This window comes from Mirounga angustirostris, unplaced genomic scaffold, assembly GCF_029215605.1.
Source record: "Mirounga angustirostris isolate CCGP_5_RB_7025 unplaced genomic scaffold, mMirAng1.0.hap1 SCAF_10, whole genome shotgun sequence".
NCBI classification, from domain to species: Eukaryota; Metazoa; Chordata; class Mammalia; order Carnivora; family Phocidae; genus Mirounga; species Mirounga angustirostris.
In genome coordinates, this window is record NW_026991718.1 from 95,201,349 (window position 1) to 95,221,555 (window position 20,207).

Sequence of the window (20,207 nt, forward strand, 5' to 3'; positions counted from 1 at the left end):
CAAGATTACAAATATTTAAAGTGGTAAACTTAATCCAAGACACTCAGAGTCTCATTAGATAGATGGAGAAGTGCACCTTACAGCTCTAGATCCACCCTTCATTGCCCTGCCTTGTGGGTCCTGGAGCTGGACCCTTTTAACATTTCTCCTGTGCCAGCTAGCTAGATGTTAATTGTGTTAGTAGAGGAACATTGCTGCTGGAGGGACACTGCAGGAGAATGGACTTGGCCTTTCTTCCTGGTTCTGGTATGCTTTCCTCTCTTTTTGCTCTGACAGTGCTCAGCTAACCTGCAGGAACCCAGTTCTGCTGAGCCCCATTGTGTTTTGGTAACATCCCACGAACAGCTTCTCAGTGAGTTTCACTGGCACCTCAGCCAGCTCCCAGACAGTCCTCAGGCACCCCAGTGGGCAGTTTGCTGGCAAGTTATAGCAGCATGCCTGTACAGCCTTCCCAGCATGTTCTACCAGCTCCCCAGAGGGAGATTTCCAAACAGGTTTCATTGGACCCAGGTTTTTGCTTTTTGCTTGCCAGTTCAGGTCTACGTCACCCCAGTTGAACTTCTTTGCTATCCAATGGTCAACAGCCATACTCCTTTTCCTCCCCATTTATTTATCTTTTCTGTAATATATATCATCATATATATTACATCTATATATGTAATAAACTGAAAATGCAGTGTTATATGATCTTATGTCATTTAAAGATAAGAAAAAATGTTTATGTACTCATTTATATTTACTCACATATTTATTAAATCTGGTCTCTCATTTCTTCATTTCTTTCCTGTGAACTCAGGTTATCATCTAGTGTCACGTAGTTTTAGCCTAGTGGACTTCCTTTACTAAAGGCACATCTGCTAGCCATTTCTCTCTGTCTTTGTCTATGATAATATTTATTTTGCATCCTCTTTTGAAGGATAATTTTACTGGATGTAGAATTCTTGTTTGACAGTTATTTTTAAGGATTTATTTATTTGAGAGAGAGACGGGAAAGGGAGGGGCAGGGGTAGAGGGAGAATCTCAAGCAGGCACCCCACTGAGCATGGAGCCCGATGCAGGGCTTGATCTCACAACCCTGAGATCATGACCTGAGCTGAAATCAAGAGTGAGACGCTTAACAGACTGAGCCACCCAGAAACCCCTTATTTGACAGTTATTTTTAATTTCAGTCCTTTGAAGACATTATTCTCCTACCTCTGGTCTCCATGGTTTTTGATATGTGATAAGTAGTTTTTTCTCTTGCTACTTTTAAGACTTTTCTCTTTCTCTGACATTCAGCAATTTGACTATAGTGTGCCTAAATGTGGATCTCTTTCTGTTTATCTTTCTTGGAATTGATTTTCTTGGAGCTATAGATTAATGTTTTTCTTCAAATGTGGGAAGTTTTTGGCTATTATTTCTTCAAATTCTCTCTCTTTTTTTTTTTTTGCCTTTTCTTCTCTCTCCCTTCCTTCTAAAACTCCTATTACATGTATGTTGATATGTTGTCCCACAGGTGTTTGATGGTTTATTTTCTAACATCCTTTTTCTCTCTGTTCTTCAGATTGGAAAATTTCTGTTGAACATATTCATGTTCACCAGTTCTTTCTTCTGTCAATCTCTGATCTGCTATGGAGTCCCTCTGGAGATTTTTTTTTTTTCCCATTTCAGTTATTTTAATTTTAAACTCCAGGTTTTGATATGGTCCTTTTTTTTTTTTTTTTAAAGATTTTATTTATTTATTTGACAGAGAGAGACACAGCGAGAGAAGGAACACAAGCAGGGGGAGTGGGAGAGGGAGAAGCAGGCTCCCCGCAGAGCAGGGAGCCCGATGCGGGACTCGATCCCAGGACCCCGGGATCATGACCCGAGCCGAAGGCAGTTGCTTAACCAACTGAGCCACCCAGGCGCCCTGATACGGTCCTTTTAAAAAAATAATTTCTATGTCTTTATTGAGAGTCCCTATTTTTTTGAAACATCACCACCATACTTTATCCTTTAAACATGGTTTCCTTGAGTTCTTTGAACAGTTTTATAATAGCTGTTTTGAAATCTTTGTAAATCCAACATCTGGGGATACTATATCTATCAGCTGTTTTTTTTCTCCCTGAGTTTAGGTCACAATTTCTTGTTTTTTGTGTGCCTCATAATTTTTTTCTTTAATTCTGGACATCTTAGATGATACATTGTAACAACTCTGGATTCTAACATTTTCTTACTTTTTCTTTCTGCTGTTTTTATTTTTGTTTACTGGGATTAATTTTTTTCTCATGTTTGTCTCCCCTGAAATGTGTGGCCACTGATATCAGGTTTTTTGTTCTTGTTTTTATTTTTAAGCCTGGGGTCACCCCTGAGTCTGCATAGCTTAGTGCTCAACTGAGGATTGGCCAGAAGTTATACTCAAATACCTTGGTCCAGTAAGCCTTCCACTCTCTGCTGATGGATCTATGTGTGGGCTGGGTTGAACATTCAAGCTTCAGGCTACTTACAAGTCAGCCTCAGCTTTTACTTTATACTGAACTCCCTTGCATCTCCATGTGTAGCTTCCATCAGCCAGCGATGTATGAGTGGCTTACTCCCACTCTGGTTTATGCTATACATGTGCATATCTTCCAGTCAACTAAAGATATGTGGGGAGCTTATCAAGCACCCTATATTTGACTTAGCTCCTGGAACTTTCTGTTAAATCCCTGACTAGTTGCCTCAAACAGAATGCTGATTTCAGGCTTATAGAGCCACTGGCCCTCCCTGTTTTCTTGCCACTGAGATTGTCATCTTAACAGTGCCCCAAATCAAGTGAGCCCTGCCCAGCAGCAGCTATGAAGCTGCTGGTTTTCACAGCCTGTCCTGCCCCAGTGAGGCTGCCACACTGACAGAGCTAGAGGAGGATGGGTACAGCCTCAAGCAGGAACCACATGGACTTGTAGTGTTCTTACCTGAAATTGGTGACTTTCAGAATCTGGAATGGTTTTTTGAATCTGAAATGACAGTTTTATCCAACTTTATAATTGCTTTTTGGAGAGAGGATTTGTGGGTTTCCTTACTCCATTGTCCTGTAAGATATTTTTTCTTTCTTTTTTTTTTTTTTACATTTCTATTTTCCACAATAAACATGTTCTTACTCACAATATAAAAAAAATAAGAATAAAGGTAATTATTTTTAAACATTTTTTACAAAAGCAAATTAAATCTTTTTCTTAAGATTTTATTTATTTATTTGAGAGAGAGAGAGCACAAGTGGGGGGAAGGGCAGAGGGAGAGAGAGAAGCAGACTCCCCCGCTCAGCAGGGAGCCCAATGCGGAACTTGATCCCAGGACTCCGGGATCATGACCTGAGCCGAAGCCAGATGCTTAACTGACTGAGCCATGCAGGCACCCCAAAAGCAAATTAAATCTTATATTCGAAGATCTACTTATACCTTCAGTTTTTGCATCCCAAGACAAACCTCTTTCTTTGTGCAGATGGGCTTATGTGCAGAATGTGGAAACATGGTGCCCATGAACACTCCCATCTGTGTGGTGTGTGAGGCCTCTCTTATCCTACAGCTGCAGCCACAGGCCAGCCTCCGCTTGAAGGTAATGAAATGTGATTCTGTAAAAACACGAATAAAATATATAGAAAGTGGTATGTAAGCCATTAAATGTCTTCAGCTGATGAAGTTGGTGAACAATTGATAAACTAATATCTGTGAACAAAATCCACTCTAATTTTTGGGAAGGTAGGCTGCCCAAGAATTTTACTTGCCAATAAGATCTATAACTGTTAAGAGAGATACATAGAAATGTGTTCCCTGAACATGGATTTGGAGGGCATGGATTTGGAGTTGACTGGAAGAAAACTTCAACGTTGCAATTAATATTGCAGTTAAGAACTTTTAATCTTGTCCTTAAAGTTGTTTTATGCTTTTATTTGATTATGGATCTCTGTTATGTAGAAAAGAATGATTATAGCTGGTCACATGGATGAAAAAGTTAAGTATCAAAAAAAAAGAAAGAAAAAGTTAAGTATCATCATCATATATATTCAGAAAACTTTGCTAGACAATGTCATACCAAGAAAATATTTTTGGTAGAATCTTTCAATGTACAGCTGTATCTTTTACCCATTTTTCAGTTTACAGTCCCATTCAGTTCCTCTTTAATCTCAAGTAAATGTCACTAAAGGATAAAATAGATTTAGAATTTGAGACATAAAACAGCAAGAGTTTTTAGTAATAAGGAATTTAATGTACAACTGGGACTGTAATACTCCTAAAACGACTTTGTGGGTTTTCATATGAGCAAACTGTATTGAAGTTTATGAGAGAAAGGGGACGTCCACTTTTTCTTTTACCTCCAAGCTCCTCTTCACTCTGAAACGTTTTTAAGTATTCCAAGCAATGTAAGCCTTCAGAAATGAGACTTTGAAGAACTGGCCGGGCCAAGGTCAGGTAGATGAAAATTTACTAATCGTTTTGTTAGATGGATGGAGCAGGGAGTGGTATGAGCCTGAGGAATCGTCTCTGGATACCCACTTTAGAGTCCCTTGAATAGGGAAGATCGAGGGAAGGGGTCTGAGGAAGGAGTGGTCTCTAGGCCCGGCCTCTAGGATTCACAGCCACTCGGGCCTAGTCTGGCATCCCTCATGATGGTGCAGCCATGAACCTTCCTTCAGCTTCACCCTATTTCTCTGGGTTCTGCCTTACACCTCAAGTGTGAACCCTCAGGTGCTGAGGGAATTTTTCAAAGACACCTTTGATGTGACTTTTCCCAGCGTGCTGCTTCCTGGACCACTCTCTGGGCCTCTGCACCCTACATTCCCTGGACTCTGATCCCTAGACCCACTGCCCCTGATCCTGCCCACACTTGCAGCAGTGGAGGTAGCAGTCTGGTGGGTGGGTGGGTGGGGGCACAGAGGAAGAATTCACTAACTCTTATCAGGGGCTGGGGCCAGGGATAGCTTTGAAGATGGGGTGTCACCTGATGGATATTGTGGGATGCACAAGCACATGCCAGATGGGGAAGGAATGGGACAAAGAAAAGTTGCTTATGTGTATGTGTGGGAGGTCAGGGGAGAGGTTGTTCCAGGAAGATGCACAGAGACTGGAAGCGTTGTAAGCAGTTTGGTTTTGCTGAGCAGCAGAAATGCTGGAGGTGCTGTGGGTTGTGCAAGATGGCGCCTCTCTACCGTACTTAACAGCTCCGATTTCTCCCAGTGCACCCTGAACAGCGGAAAGCAGGGACAGGATTTAATCAGACTTGATTTTTTAGAGAGACTTTTATCACCATGACATCTGATGTTGAAGGGAAATGCCTGATGCCTGATTTTTACGGCCAATCAGTATTGCTGCTTCTACTCACAGAAGGACACCTGTTTGGAAACCCTGGGCTGAGAATCTTTATCCCAATGGCTTTCCCAGGTCTTACACGGGCATAGATTTTTATTTTTTTTATTTTTAATTTTTTTAGATTTTATTTATTTATTTGACAGAGAGAGAGACTGTGAGAGAGGGAAACAAGCAGGGGGAGTGGGAGAGGGAGAAGCAGCTTCCCGCCAAGCAGGGAGCCTGACGCGGGGCTCGATCCCAGGACCCTGGGATCATGACCTGAGCCGAAGGCAGACACTTAACGACTGAGCCACCCAGGCATCCCACGGGGGTAGATTTTTAGATAACATTCTCACCCAGAGAGGCACCTCTGAGGTCAGTGGGAACACCTGTTGTTCTCAGAAGCCAACAGACTTACCTTCCCCAAGGCACCAGCAGGGCCTGCTGAAGACCTTCTTGCTGTTTTTGTGTTGGTCTCCATCTCACTCCACATAGCATACAAAGCACCATCCATCCTCTTCCTGCCAACAGTCCACTGGTGCAAACTTATCTTCTGTTAATTTAAAGGCCATGTCAAAGCTGAGGAATTTTGCTCTATCAGATATATATTTTTTTGCTGCCAGGATTGGAAGTTATAGTAGCCGAAGTTTCTCCTTTTACTCTCTGGCACAGGTGCCTGTATTTCAGGAGAAGAGAGGATTTTGCATTTTCAAAAATTCTCTAATTTTCTGTAACAAGTGAAATAGTCTAAAGATATACAAAGAAGTGTGTAATTTCCCCACCCACCTCTATTTCTATCCTCCTAAAATAACTGATGATAGTGAATATCCTTCTATGTATTTTTCTGGATGCACAGAAACATGCATATGTATTCACACATTTAGATTGGTTTTATTTATTTATATTTTTAAAAGATTTATTTATTTATTTGAGAGAGAGAGAGCACATGTGAGGGGAGGGGAGGAGCAGAGGGAGAGTGAGAGAGAGAATCTCAAGCAGACTTCCTGCAGAGCGAGGAGCCCAAGGCAGGGCTCAATCTCACCACCCCAAGATCATGACCTGAGCTGAAACCAAGAGTTGGATGCTCAACCGACCGAGCCACCCAGGTGTCCCAAGCTTTGTTTTGGTTTTTAAACAAATGTATTCCACTGGCCATTTTCTAAAGTTGAAAATTAATCTGAGCATCTCTCATTTCACAAGAACACATGAATTCTCCTTTACCAAGAGATCATCAATTTCATTTGGGCTCTAACTAGCACATATAGTATACCCCCAGGTCTCCAGTCATATTGGGTTCCTAGAATCTGACAGGCTTAAGGCTGGTATCCTCTTGAAGTCATTACTGAAAAAGATCTGATTATTCACGTGACTGGGGCAATTACCTCCTTATGAGACTCCTGCTGTTCACACAGTGATTTGGGGCTAAAGCCAGGGTAACTGCAACTCTGCATCAAGCAGAACTTTAGCTTGGTAACTTACAAAATCCACTTTGAGATGAAGTTTGCAATGACCTACTACATTTTCCACACTTCATTTTGTGAGAGCTTATCATTTGGGAGATTAGAAAATTGTTTTCATCTCCCAACTACCTTGTAAGGAAAAATGTTACCCCAATAACTAAGTTGGGTCCACTAAATTGCTTAGAACCATTCAACTAGACACATTGCAAATGCTATGGATAAGGTAGCAAATGAGGGTATTTTTTACTTTATCTTATTTATTTATTTGACAGAGAGACAGCAAGAGAGGGAACACAAGTAGGGGGAGTGGGAGAGGGAGAAGCAGCTTCCCGCTGAGCAGGGAGCCCGATGCGGGGCCTGATCCCAGGACCCTGGGATCATGACCTGAGCCAAAGGCAGACGCTCCACGACTGAGCCACCCAGGCGCCCCAGCATATGAGGGTATTGACTTTTTTTTAAAGATTTTATTTATTTATTTGAGAGACAGAGGTCGAGAGAGAGCACAAAGTGGGGGACAGAGAGAGAAGCAGACTCCCCACTGAACAGGGAGCCAGACATGGGGCTCAGTCCTAGGACCCTGGAATCACAACCTGAGCCAAAGGCAGATGCTTAACTGACTGAGCCACCCAGGTGCCAGAGGGTAATGACTTTTTTAAAAAAAGGTCCTCATCACAGATGTTTAGCATCTTCTTTAAGGTAGTCTGATAGTGGCCTCAATCCCAAGTCATCCCTATGGACATCTATGATTGTAGTGATTATGATGTAAAATTATTTCTATCTGTGGATCATGGCCACTGCTCTTCAAGGAAGTAAGCCATGACATGGTGTCAAAAAGTCACCAAAAAACCATTAGAAATGCCTGCTGGCCAAGAAGGCTGTGTTTACTGGACCTGAAACAGTACGTAGACTGCCACTTTGACTGTCTTGATAGTATCTCAGAACAGAGAAGTCAAGGAAAGGTGTTTATAGGGTTTTAGTGATGCATGTGGGTCATTTTTTATTTTTTTATCTTATTTTATTTTTCTTAAAGATTTTATTTATTTATTTGACATAAAGAGAGAGAGAGAGACAGAGTGAGCACAAGCAGGGGGAGTGGCAGGCAGAGGCAGAGGGAGAAGCAGGCTCCCCACAGAGAAGGGGGAGCCCGATGTGGGACTCGATCCCGGGACCCTGGGATCATGACCTGAGCCGAGGGCAGTCGCTTAACCAACTGAGCCACCCAGGTGCCTGTGGGTGATTTTTTAAAAAGAGTTTGACAAGAGTGAACGCCAGGGTCAGTTATGACTTTGGGTGATAATGACATGTCTGTGTGGGTTCACTGGTTGTACTGAGGGTACCGTCCTGGTCTGGGATGTCAGCAGTGAGGGAGATTATGTATGTGTGGGAACAGGGAGTAAGTATATGGGAACTCCCTATAATTTCTGCTCAGTTTTGATATAAACCTAAAACTGCTCTAGAAAATGAAGTTTATTAGTTAAAAAAATTTAAAAGGGAGTTTTGCAAGGCAGGATTGGGATAGGGCAGAGTTAGTTTAGATCGGGCAAAGTTATGACATGCTAGCTTTAAAAATAGTTTACTTAAGGGCGCCTGGGTGGCTCAGTTGGTTAAGCAACTGCCTTCGGCTCAGGTCGTGATCCTGGGGTCCCGGGATCGAGTCCCACATCGGGCTCCCTGCTCAGCAGGGGGTCTGCTTCTCCCTCTGACCCTTCCCCCTTCTCATGCTCTCTCTCTCAAATAAAAAAAAAAAAATAGTTTACTTAAATAAAAATTTAAAATATTTAAATAAAAAATTTAATAATTTATTTAAATAAAAATTTTAGCCACTGGGTGGCTCAGTCGGTTAAGCATCTGACTCTTGATTTTGGCTCAGATCTGATCTCAGGGTGGTGAGATTGAGCCCTGCGTCAGGCTGTGTGCTATGTGTGGAGTCTTCTTAAGATTCTCTCTCTCCCTCTGTCCCCACCCCTGCTCACTCTCTCTCTCTCTCTCAAAATAAAAAATAAATAAAAATTTTATATGTTTAAGGTGATGATGTTTTAGTATACATGTACATAGTGAAATGACTACTGCAGTCAAGCTAATTAACATATCCATCTTTGTATACCGGAAATTTGCTGAGAGTAGATTTTAGGTGTTCTCACTACACGTGCATGCGAACACACATGTGCGTGCACACACACACACACAGAAATATTAACGATGTGGGGATATACTAATTTTGGATTGTGGGACCTGCCAGCATGAGGATCCTGAGGTAAGCTATTGGACTGAATAAGTAAGCAGCCTTACTGGTTTACAGTCTTTCCAGAATATTTCCTGCAGCAAACAGCTTTGTTATTTTTGTTTGATCTCAGTATTTTTTTTAACACAGGGACAGGATATTTGACTCACTTCTCAAGGAGTGTCTTGAGTGTCACCAGATCTTTTCTGAGTCTCCAGGAAGACCACAGCCCTAAATCTCACAGAAAAGCTCTGGCAGTTGCAGATTATGCTACAGAGACTTTAAGCAACTTTGAAGAATGCTGGAACCAGGGAGTGTCAGGATCCACAGAGAGCGAATCTGTGATACTCTGATATTTTGAATAGCAGTCAGTCGGCCATTTGCACTTTAGGAGTTCTTTGAGTTGCAAGAACTTGGAGTCTTTTACTAGAGTGAAATTAACCAGACTTGGAAAGGCCAGGGACTTCATAGCCTACCTAGTGGCATTGGAACTACAATCCTGGGAGTTGGACTTTCTCTTGATCGTCTTCTTTGCCTCTACAGCTTCAGAACATACGGTGTCAGTTTCAGGACACCTGGGAAATGTAGGCACTGGAGTAGAAAGGAACACTGAGTGTCACTGACCATTGATAAGTGAAGGGGATAGTATCCTGATAGTGCAGAGTAGTCCAGCGACTGAACAGGTTTTACCAAACCTCTAATAATTGAACTCTAGTTAGACTATTTTAATATTCCTCCCTCCCTTCCTTCCTTTCTTCCTTTCTTCTTTCCTTCCTTCCTTCCTTCCTTCCTTCCTTCCTTCCTTCCTTCCTTCCTTCCTTCCTCTCTGTATTGCTACTTATCCTCAGTTTCCTAACTTGGAAAGTTGTACTTACCATTTATTTTCTAAGACAGTCTTTTCATTTTTGCATTTCTGAGTGAGGAACTATAGAGTAAACCTAAATTCATTAACATGAAGCCCCATGGGCTGTTTACAAGATGACTTGTAAACACATAGGTAAGCTTTTGCTAGTCTTGGACTTTTCTGTTTATTGTTCAGGCCGTGAGATGAAGAGCCTACCATCATGTTTTTCACTGGGGGAAAAAAAAAGTAAAAAACTCATACATAATCAGTGCAAAATTTTTTATTTGTCTTTCTGAGGCCAAATGAATACCTGTTTTCAGTTTGTTCATTTTGAGTTTTGTTTCTTTGGGCAGGGCCAGGGGAGTTTCTTTTAAAATGGTTTTTATTTGTCTGACACTATGTTGTAATCATTCCTAAACCAATCCAGTTTCAGGGTCTGGGTGTTAAAATAGGGTCCATAGCTGGTTGATTGAAAAGACTGCTTGATGATTTCTTTGCACGATTGTTTGCTCAGAGAAAAATGTATTTCTCGTTCTTTGTTTTCAAGGAGAAAGTAGTCTGCCGCACCTGTGGCACAGGGAATCCAGCTCACCTGAAATACTGTGTCACCTGTGAGGGGGCCCTGCCTTCATTTCAAGAGGTAGGTTGACAGCATGGACCAGGCATCTATTTGGTGGCTGCTAAATGTCCAATTTCAATAATAATGAAGAAATATAATCTGCAGAGGAAGGAAGAAGTGGGAGGTTGGAGAGACATACTGAAGGCAACATTTCTAAATGTGGAGAGGACTTTATATATTCACCAATACAAAATAGTTTTCAAAGTCTTAACTCAGTAAAATCAGCAATTTCTTACAATTTCATTTAATAACTTTGCACAGAAGGCTGGTGGCAGCCAGCAGAGAAGTAGACCCACTTGTATTTCATTCACGGTCAGGTATGTCTTTATGACTGGGCCATGCTGTTGTTTGAAATTGAGAACATGGTGTGTACCCACTTCTGGATTTTCTACCAGCCTATTTGGAGTATTTAAAGTGAGGGAATAGGAGTACATGCAACTGAAATTGACGTTATTACCTGTCAGGGATGTAGTTGTCTCTGGGTTTCACCTATCAGCAAAACTGTTCCAGGAACAATTACAAAATTGAATTTGTTTTCAGGATTTGATTTCTCTTTGAATGGTGTATCAGAGTTTGGATGTTGCAATGAGAGTATATATCACTGAAGTGCCATAGAAGTAACAATGTGTATTCAGTCCGATAGCTTATGTCTTTTCTTTGTTTAGCAGCGTTAATATGAATGGAAAAAAATACCTTTTCTTTCTTTAAAGCAATGTTATGTTTAAAAAAATCCACTTGAACAGTAGATGCATTTATTTTTTTAAAAAGATTTTATGTATTTATTTATTTTTAAGCTTTTATTTATTTATTTGACAGAGAGATAGAACAAGTAGGCAGAGAGGGAGGCAGAGGGAGAGGGAGAAGCAGGCTCCCCGCTGAGCAAGGAGCCCGATGCGGGGCTCGATGCGGGGCTGGATCCCAGAACCCTGGGATCACGACCTGAGCCGAAGGCAGCCGCTTAACTGAGCCACCCAGGTGCCCTTATGTATTTATTTATTTGAGAGAGAGAGGGCACAAAAATGGGGGAGGAGCAGAGGGGGAGGGAGAGGGAAGGAGGAAAGAATCTCAAGAATACTCTGCTTTGAGCGCAGAGCCGGATGCAGGCTCAATCTCACAACCCTGAGATTATGACTTCAGCCAAAATCAAGAGTTGGATGCTTAACCAACTGAGCCACCCGGGCACCCTGAACAGTAGATGCACTTTTTTAAAAAAAGGTTTTATTTATTTGACAGAGAGAGACACAGCGAGAGAGGGAACACAAGCAGGGGGAGTGGGAGAGGGAGAAGCAGGCTCCCCGCTGAGCAGAGAGCCGGTCGTGGGGCTCTATCCCAGGACTCTGAGATCATGCAAAGTGGAATGTGTCTTCTTTGTACGAATTTATTAATTGGTGAAGTTCATCGTAGTTTTACTCTTTGGGGCAAAAATACCTTATTCCAGGGTTTGCAATGATTTCGAGCTTTATCCCCCTGGATTCAGAGGGAGATTGCAGAATATAGTATTAATCTGCCTATTGATAAAAGCCATTGTGTTCCCCAGCGCATGCGCGGTGGAGATAAAGCCCCTCCTTTGTCCACTCAGAAAGGGGAGACCATTTCCTGCTCCAAGTGTGGTCGCGGGAATCGCCGGGAGGCTTGCTTCTGTGACTGGTGTGGATCCACGGTGGGTATTTTAAATCTGAGCTTCTTGGTGCCGAGGCCTCACCACCACCCTAGAGAGAGCCAGTTTCCTCCTCTTCCCCTGCCTTGCAGAAATCACTTCTTGGGATTTGAGTACTAGCACCTGTTTACCTAAGAATCTGGGGACAGAGATAATTGATTCTGTTAAATTGAGAAAGCTCTGTTATTGTTTTGCTTTGCATTTCTTTGAGGTTAAGCTTTTTCAATCATTTATTGACTCTTGGTATTTCTTCTTTTATGAATTGTCTATTTATCTTTAGAGAGACAGAAAGAGAAAGAGCACACCAGTGGGGGAGGGGCAGAGGGAGAGAGAGAATCCTCAAGCGATTCCCCACTGAGCCCGGAGCCCGAGATGGGGCTCGATCCCAGGACCCCAAGATCATGACCTGAGCTGAAGAGCCAGATGCTTAACCCACTGAGCCTTTACCAGGCACCCATTGCCTTTTTAATGAAACACTTAAAGTCATTTCTTTGAGTAAGTGTCGCATGTAAATAATATGGCAGGTTTCATGTGAAGGGTTAATCTCCCTTCTCATCCCAGGCCCACAGCGCCTATCCCCAGAAGCAATCACCGTTACCTAGTGTGTGTGTTCTTTGAGCCATTCAATGCATTAATAAGTAAACTAGTAGTTTCATAGAAACACTAATTCTGTTCCTTTCACCTAGCAATGTACCTTGTTAGTAACTTCCTCATTCTTTTCAGTGGCTCTGTAACATACCGCCATCTGTCTGTATCATGATACATTTAAGCCATCCCCTATTGCTGGACATTTAGGTTGTTTTCCAGTTATTTTCTCTAAAACCACAATGCTGCAGGGAATGGTCTTAAATATACTTCTCTGTGTACTTGTCCGTCAGGAGAATAAGGTCTAGAAGGTAGACTTGCAGGGTCAGGGGTATAGGCATATGTTATTTTGATGGCTGGGGATTGTATGGTATGAGAATAATTTACGTGGGAAAATTAGGACTCTAATATTTATGAAAGTGTGAAAATATTTTCTGTCCTCTAGCCGGGCATTTCTGCTTGCTACTCTGTTTGCCATAAATGTGGGGCCAGCAATCACCCATCTGCCCGATTCTGTGGTTCCTGTGGTATTTACGTGAAGTCCTTGGCAAGACTTAGCCTGGACAACAGCCTGGCTCTAGCTGCTGGAGAACTTGGCCCTTTTGCTGAGGTGAGGCCTCCACTGTAGGAAGCACTGGTGCCAGGGGGACGAGCTTAAGACTGAATTTGTTTCCTCCACCTTGTGGATCAACCCGGGGAAAGACAGCCGAAACATGTAAACCTTTCCTTTGGATTTTCAACTCGATGTGTAAATAAATTCGATCAATTTAGGCTTTAAACACTTGAGTGATTTCTTCAGAATTCAAAGATTTATCTATAGTAGATGGAGGTCTAATTGCATTTGCAAGACTAATAATATAAATAATGGAAATCAATACAATGTCATGAGGGAGAAATGGATTTAAAATACATGAGACAGGCATACTTCTTTTTTTTTTTTTTTTAAGATTTTATTTATTTATTTGAGAGACAGAGAGAGAGAGAAGCATAAGCCAGGGGTGGTGGGGCATGCAGAGGGAGAAGCAGACTCCCCACTGAGCAGGGAGCCAGACACAGGGCTCAATCCCAGGACCCTGGGATCATGACCTGAGTGGAATAAAGACACTTAACTGACTGAGCCACCCAGGCGCCCTGAGACAGACATACTTCATGAATCTCTTATGTAGCCTACCAGGAACTTTGCTCCTGCTCTTTTATATTTTAGAAAACTTACATCAAGCATATGAAATTGCTTTTGCCATTTATAACAACAGCACACAGTTTAAGGAAAATCTTACAGGATTATCTTCAGAAGGACTTAATCTCTAACAAGCTTGGCGTTAGCCTTTTATAAATTTCTCTAAGCTACATAAAGGGTTTTCAGGTTTCTTTATAGCTCTTCATTATAAGAATTTGGAGATTGATAGTTATTAGAGAGAATGCACATGCACTCAGCAACTTTGCATTTATTTTTAGGGAGTTCATGGCCTTCTTAACCCAGCCTGAGACTTATGGATCCTGGGGCTGCCAGTAGCCCATATAGAACCATATGCAAGTGAGACAAAGGGTTCTTTCCTCAGGACACTTGACTTCGATCTTTTGGAAATTGATTGTAATATACTAATTTTGTTAGAAAGACATTTTCTTCCATCTACCAGAAAAATTGTCCTAATAAATATGCAAATATATAATGCTCACCATGTGAATGGTATCCCTTTAGATGCAGTGATGTTGTGCAGTGCACAACCTACATAACGTTACATGATGGTCCCCCCAGTCCCCACATCCAGATGAAGGAGTATCTCAGAGAAAAGACTGGTGACTAGTGGTTGACTGTGGATGAGTAGTGAAGTCTATCTTCTATTGGATTGTAGAACTGAGAGATTAGATTTCTTTCAAGCCTCGGGCAGCAAGGCAGAGAATATCAGTTCAGTTGATTGGCCGAATTTGAGATAGTAAATGGCCAAGCAGATGAGGCTGGTTTTATAGATCAGGCTGGGAATTGCTGAGAGACACAGAAGCAAGGAAGGTGAGGCAAGGGCTGAAAACCTCTTTTTAGTTCAAAGTACAGTTTCTTGGAGATATGTTTACTTCTGATTAGAATTCTTTTCTATAAGTAATATGAAGAATTAATTAAATTATATTCTAGTATTTTATGTTTTCTGCCTTGCTCTTAGCCCCAATCTGCCTGGCAGTCCCTAAATGTTCCTTTACCCAGACCTGATGCTGGGACTCGGAAGGACGTGGGCACACAGACTGCTGGCCTGTTCTACCCATCTGGCACGCTACTAGCCAAAAAGGAACAGGAAATGGCTTCTCAGAAGCAGAGGCAGGAGAAGATGAGTGACCATAAACCTCTCCTCACAGCTGTCAGCCCAGGAAGAGGTGAGGGAAAAGGTACACTTTCTTGTCAGTAGGGAACTCCCTCTTTCTTGGAAAGAAAATTGCGTTTTTTCTTCCTTTAGATTTATTTCTATACATAAGTAAATTCCATTGTTTTTCTTTAGGTAATTTTCCTCATAGTATAGCTTTTAAACTTGTAGTATTCTGATGTTTTAATTTTTAAAAAAAGATTTTATTTATTTATTCGAGAGAGAGAGAGAAGGGGAGGGGAAGAGAGAGAGGGAGAGAGAATCCGCAAGCAGACTTCCCACTGAGCACAGAGCCTGACATGGGGCTCAATCCCAGGACCCTGAGATCATGACCTGAGTCGAAATCAAGAGCCATGTGAGCCATCCAGCGCCCCAGTACTCTGATGTTTTGGTTCATAGCTCCATTGTCTAGTCTGTAAATCAAATAGCATATATGGATTGCTGTTATTACAGTAGAAATGTTAGTCTGTGTCATTATTGCTATCTACCATTATCTTTCTCCTTTTACCATTCTAAAATTCACATAACAAAATCCACCATTTTAACCATTTTGAAGTGTATAGTTAGTGATATTCAGCCCATTAGGAGCAGTATAAAAGCATCACCATTCTGTATGTCCAGAATGTTTTCATCACCCCAAAAGTAGACCCAGTATTCATTTTGCAATCGTGCCCCACATCTCCTCTCCCAGGTGCCTGGCAACTACGAATCTTTCTGTTTTGATGGATTTGCTTGTTCTGGACATTTCCTATAAATGCATCTCCTGCCTGCACATGAGAAACCAGAAATCCAGACTCATGCAAAATCTCCCAAGTGTTAAGTGGTGGCAATGATTGAATTCAAATGCGTTTTAAACCCTGTGCAGACTGCAGATGGGCACAAGGGAGCTTTCTGGAGTGATGGAAGTGTCCTTCATATTGATCGGGATATATACGCTTGCTGAAAATCAAACTACACTTAAAAGTTATTTATCTCAATATGGTTAATTTTATTTATTTATTTTTAAAGATTTTGAAAGAGAGATAGTGATAGCATGGGGGGAGCAGAGGGAGAGGGAGAAGCAGACTTCCTGCTGAGCAGGGAGTCTGATGTGGGGCTCGATCCCAGGACCCTGGGATCATGACCTGAACCGAAGGCAGATGCTTAACCAACTGAGCCACCCAGGTGTCCCTCAATATGATTAATTTTAAAAGAATAAAAGAAAAAGACCCCATGTGTGGCCATCAAAATATATTTTTTTGAGATTCTGTACTATTCTGTGATCAGTCATGTGTAAAAAATAAACCTGGGAGCAAAAATGGAACTTATTCTGGTACCTAGTTGAGGTTCAGTAAGTAAAAACCATCACAAAGTTTGGCAAAGAAAAATAACCTGAGAATGCATGTTGCACAGGAACATTTTTCTTTCTTGGCTTCAGAAGAGTTATCCATGAGGATGGGTTTCTTGTTTTTCTTTAGGGTACTGGAGAAAACAGTTGGATCATATCTCTGCCCACCTCAGGTCTTATGCTCAGAACAACCCTGAATTCCGGGCCTTGATTGCAGAACCCAGAATGGGAAAGGTGGGTGAGCTCTGGATGGAATTTCCACTCCAGAGAGTCCCATGGGATCAGGCTGCAGGTTCCCTCCACTGACTTCACCTGAGACTGCACTTTGCTTGGCTCTTCTCCCTTTCATGTCCTGTTTTCCACACTTCCTTATGTCCTTCCCTGCAGGCGCTGCCTTAACAAATCACTTGCACACGAGCCTTGTCTCCGAGTCTGCTTCTGGGCACCTGACCTAAGATAGTAAATTGTGAACATTCCATGCTTTTAGATCCCACATGCTATGGAGACTCTGGTGCTCAGAGCTAAAAAACCCAGAAGAGTTTAGTCTTGCCAAATTGTGCACTTAAATCCAGTCTATATTAGCAGCAATAGTAATCATAAGAGTTGCCATTTCCCGATGCACTCACTATGTGCATTGTGTTCATCAGTCTCTAGGGCTCATAACAAACCTACAAAGTAGGAATATTACTTTTGCAGCAGTTTGTTGTTGTTTTTTTTTTAATGGCCACAAATTCACTGGTAGTCTTCCCTTCAAAGAGTGGAGTCAGTGTCTTCTCACCTCGAATGTGGGCGGGCTTGTGGCAGTTGGGCTCACAGAGTGTGGTGGCAGTGATGCTGTGGGACTCCTAAGGTGTGGTCCTGCGAGGCCACACTGCTTCCTGTCTTACTGGGCATGCTCCCCTCCAACAGTCCTTCTTGGAGCCCAGCCACCCTGCTGTGAGAAGCCCAAGCCCCATGGAGTAGCCACATGTAGGTGCACCCCTCTGCAACCATAGCTGCACCCAGTCCTCAGGTCATCCTGGCTCAGGAGCCAGGCAGACGAGTGATGAGAGTCCAGGTCATTCCAGCCTCCGAACATGCAGCCACCTCTAGCCGTTTGAGTTTTCCCAGCTGAGGTGTCAGACGCGTGGAGCAAAGACAGTCTATCCCTGCCGTGCCCTGTTGGAAGCCATGAACTTCATAAAATGGTTGTTTAGTGCCACTAAGTTAGGGGTGGGTTTTTTTTACACTGCAGTAGATAATCTGAACAAGCCTTATCTGACACCCAGGAAAACTGGCTCAGAAAAGTTTGGTGACCTGCCCAGGATTGCACTGATGGGTCTCAGGGTATTCAGGATTTGAAGCAGGTCTGTCAGACCCTGTGCCCCAAGCTCTTTCTCTAGAATTACCCCATCATTATAAAGAGCTCTGTGGGAAGATCTCTTCTTCCGTTTGTATGACACTAGAAGGAACCTTTGAAAATCAGCCTGTTTGATCCTCTGCCACCAAATAGGCCAACATTGAAGCTATTTCATTGTCAAGTACTGTTCAGTTTCCTTTGATAATCTATTTTGGTGGCTTATTCATTCTTTGGCCTAACCCAGGGGTCTGTAAACTATGGCGTGTGGGGCGAATCAGGCCTGCCACCCAGTTTTGTAAATCAAGTTTTATTGGGTCGTGGCTACCCTCATTCATTCACTTATGGTCCATAACTGCTCTTGTGCTAAAAAGGCAAGCACCATATAGCCCACAAAACCTCAAATATTTACTATCACCGCCATATAGCCCATAAACCCTCAAATATTTACTGTCACTGCCATATAGCCCATAAAACCTCAAATAATTGCTATCTGGTTATTTAAGCATTTGCTGACCCCTGTTTGATTGAAATTCCTCCGGCTACTTACAGAAAAAGCTGCTCAACTCTGAAACTGGGCCCTTGATTGCCAAGGCCTGGCCCCTCAGGACACCCAGGTGATGACATCCAGCCAGGTGGCTTGATTAAATTTAAAGTGTGTCTCTTTAGAGAGTATAAATTTGGGTCTTGCTTTCTCATCCAGTCTGGCAGTCTCTGCTCTTTGATGGGAACGTTAATTTCGTTCATTTACAATTTATAGGATTATAGATATGGCTGGATTGGTGTCTGCTATTTTGTTACTTATATTCTATCTCACTTAGCTTTTGTTCCTTTGTTTTTCTTTTCTTGTCTTCTTTTGAGTTCATTAAATATTTGATTAAATTTATCGTTTAACATCTCAGGATTTCTTGGCTCAGGACATTAAGCCCATGTGCGTGGTTGTGAATTCTCTCCAATGCTTTTTTTAAAAGCTTATCTCCGCTACTGTCCATGAGGATGGCTGTGAAGTTAGCATCCGGCTGAATTATATTCAAGTATCCAACAAGGTGAGTAAAACCTTTAGAAACTATTCATTTGAAAATCGACCACACTAGTAAATTGTAGCTTACACTCTATCAAAGTGCTTCTGTGAAATCCATAAAAGGCATAAATTCCAAATGTTGTAAGACTTGGCTAAAGGCCAATAATTTCATAGAAATAGATAAATAACTGTACTGAACCTCAGAGAAGCCAGGTCTCGGGCACATAAAGATGTAGTAAGAACACGGGCGCCTGGGTGGCTCAGTTGGTTAAGCGACTGCCTTCGGCTCAGGTCATGATCCTGGAGTCCCTGGATCGAGTCCCGCATCGGGCTCCCTGCTCGGCAGGGAGTCTGCTTCTCCCTCTGACCCTCCCCCCTCTCATGTGCTCTCTCTCATTCTCTCTCTCTCAAATAAATAAATAAAATCTTAAAAAAAAAAAAAAAGATGTAGTAAGAACAGGAATAATTACCCACCCTATCTGTCCTTTGGTTCTCAGGCATACTTATATGCACCAAAGTCTGAGCATAGGTGAAAGACTGACAAACATGTTTGCCTGTATGTACTTTCACCTATTTACCTATAAGAAATAAACCAAACTTTGTGGCTCTGCCTCCCTTGGTCTGCCCTCTTCTATGGTGACTGGAACTCTGCTACAGTGCCTGCAGTGTGTGACAAACATTGACTGATTCATACTGGCAGCTGTAGTTTCACTGGACCAGAAGTCAGAATATACAAAAGAATAAGGAATGGATTGAGAAGATGGGTAAAGAAGGCAAGAAAAAGCATGGGGACTAGTGTCTATCAGGCCCTGACCATGTGCCCAACAGGGGGCTAGCGGTGTCTTGAAAATTAGGACAGGCACATGGGCTCTGCCTAACCCAGAGGCTGGGAAAATGCAGTCCACTGACACACACGAAAGTGTTTTGAAATCAAGTCAAGCGCTGAATGCCATGTTTTCAGTTGTGTGGCTACAGCAGAACTTGGGTCAGGGAGGTACATGAGGAGAAGGGGAGTGAGGGACATGAGTCAAGGCAGGGGGAGGAGCTGAGTGGTCATACATAAAGTCTAGCTTCAGCCTGATCCATGAGGAGCTCTGAAGTGTGGCTCACACCATGAAGTTGTCCCAGGTGAGGCAAGCAAAGGAAGGATGTAACCTCTAGAGCAAGGCAGCACCCATCTGTAGAGGCAGTTGGCTAGCTGTGAGGTGTTAGCAGCCCACCCGGCAGCTGGGAGGGATATGCTAATCAGTTAGTGGAACTGGGTGGGCACCAAGAGCATCTACAATACGCTGTCTATCAGATAGAAGTGGAGTAATTATCCCCAGGTTTAATATGTTTTTTCTTAGCCTGTATGTTCTAGTGTTCAGGCAGTAGCAGGTGGTTCCCTGTGGTGGGAGATGCAGCCACGTGAGGGTGGGACAGGATGCCATGCTGTGGAATGGATCCAGGTGGAATCAGAATTCCAGGTCTGGACTGTGCATCATCTATCCTAATTTTATAG

At 42.5% G+C, this 20,207-nt stretch overlaps 1 protein-coding gene across 2 annotated transcripts in view; it reads left to right on the plus strand.

The window, feature by feature from the left end:
• The window catches only part of DZANK1 (double zinc ribbon and ankyrin repeat domains 1), a 62,499-nt gene that overhangs the window by 31,895 nt on the left and 10,397 nt on the right, over positions 1-20,207 (plus strand). For both annotated transcript variants that reach the window (XM_064572771.1, XM_045885366.3), the window contains 7 exons: positions 3,442-3,555; positions 10,358-10,450; positions 11,967-12,089; positions 13,117-13,281; positions 14,828-15,035; positions 16,480-16,583; positions 18,657-18,731. In XM_064572771.1, coding sequence (XP_064428841.1) covers positions 3,442-3,555; positions 10,358-10,450; positions 11,967-12,089; positions 13,117-13,281; positions 14,828-15,035; positions 16,480-16,583; positions 18,657-18,731 — 882 coding nt within the window. The remainder of the gene's footprint in view (positions 1-3,441; positions 3,556-10,357; positions 10,451-11,966; positions 12,090-13,116; positions 13,282-14,827; positions 15,036-16,479; positions 16,584-18,656; positions 18,732-20,207) is intronic.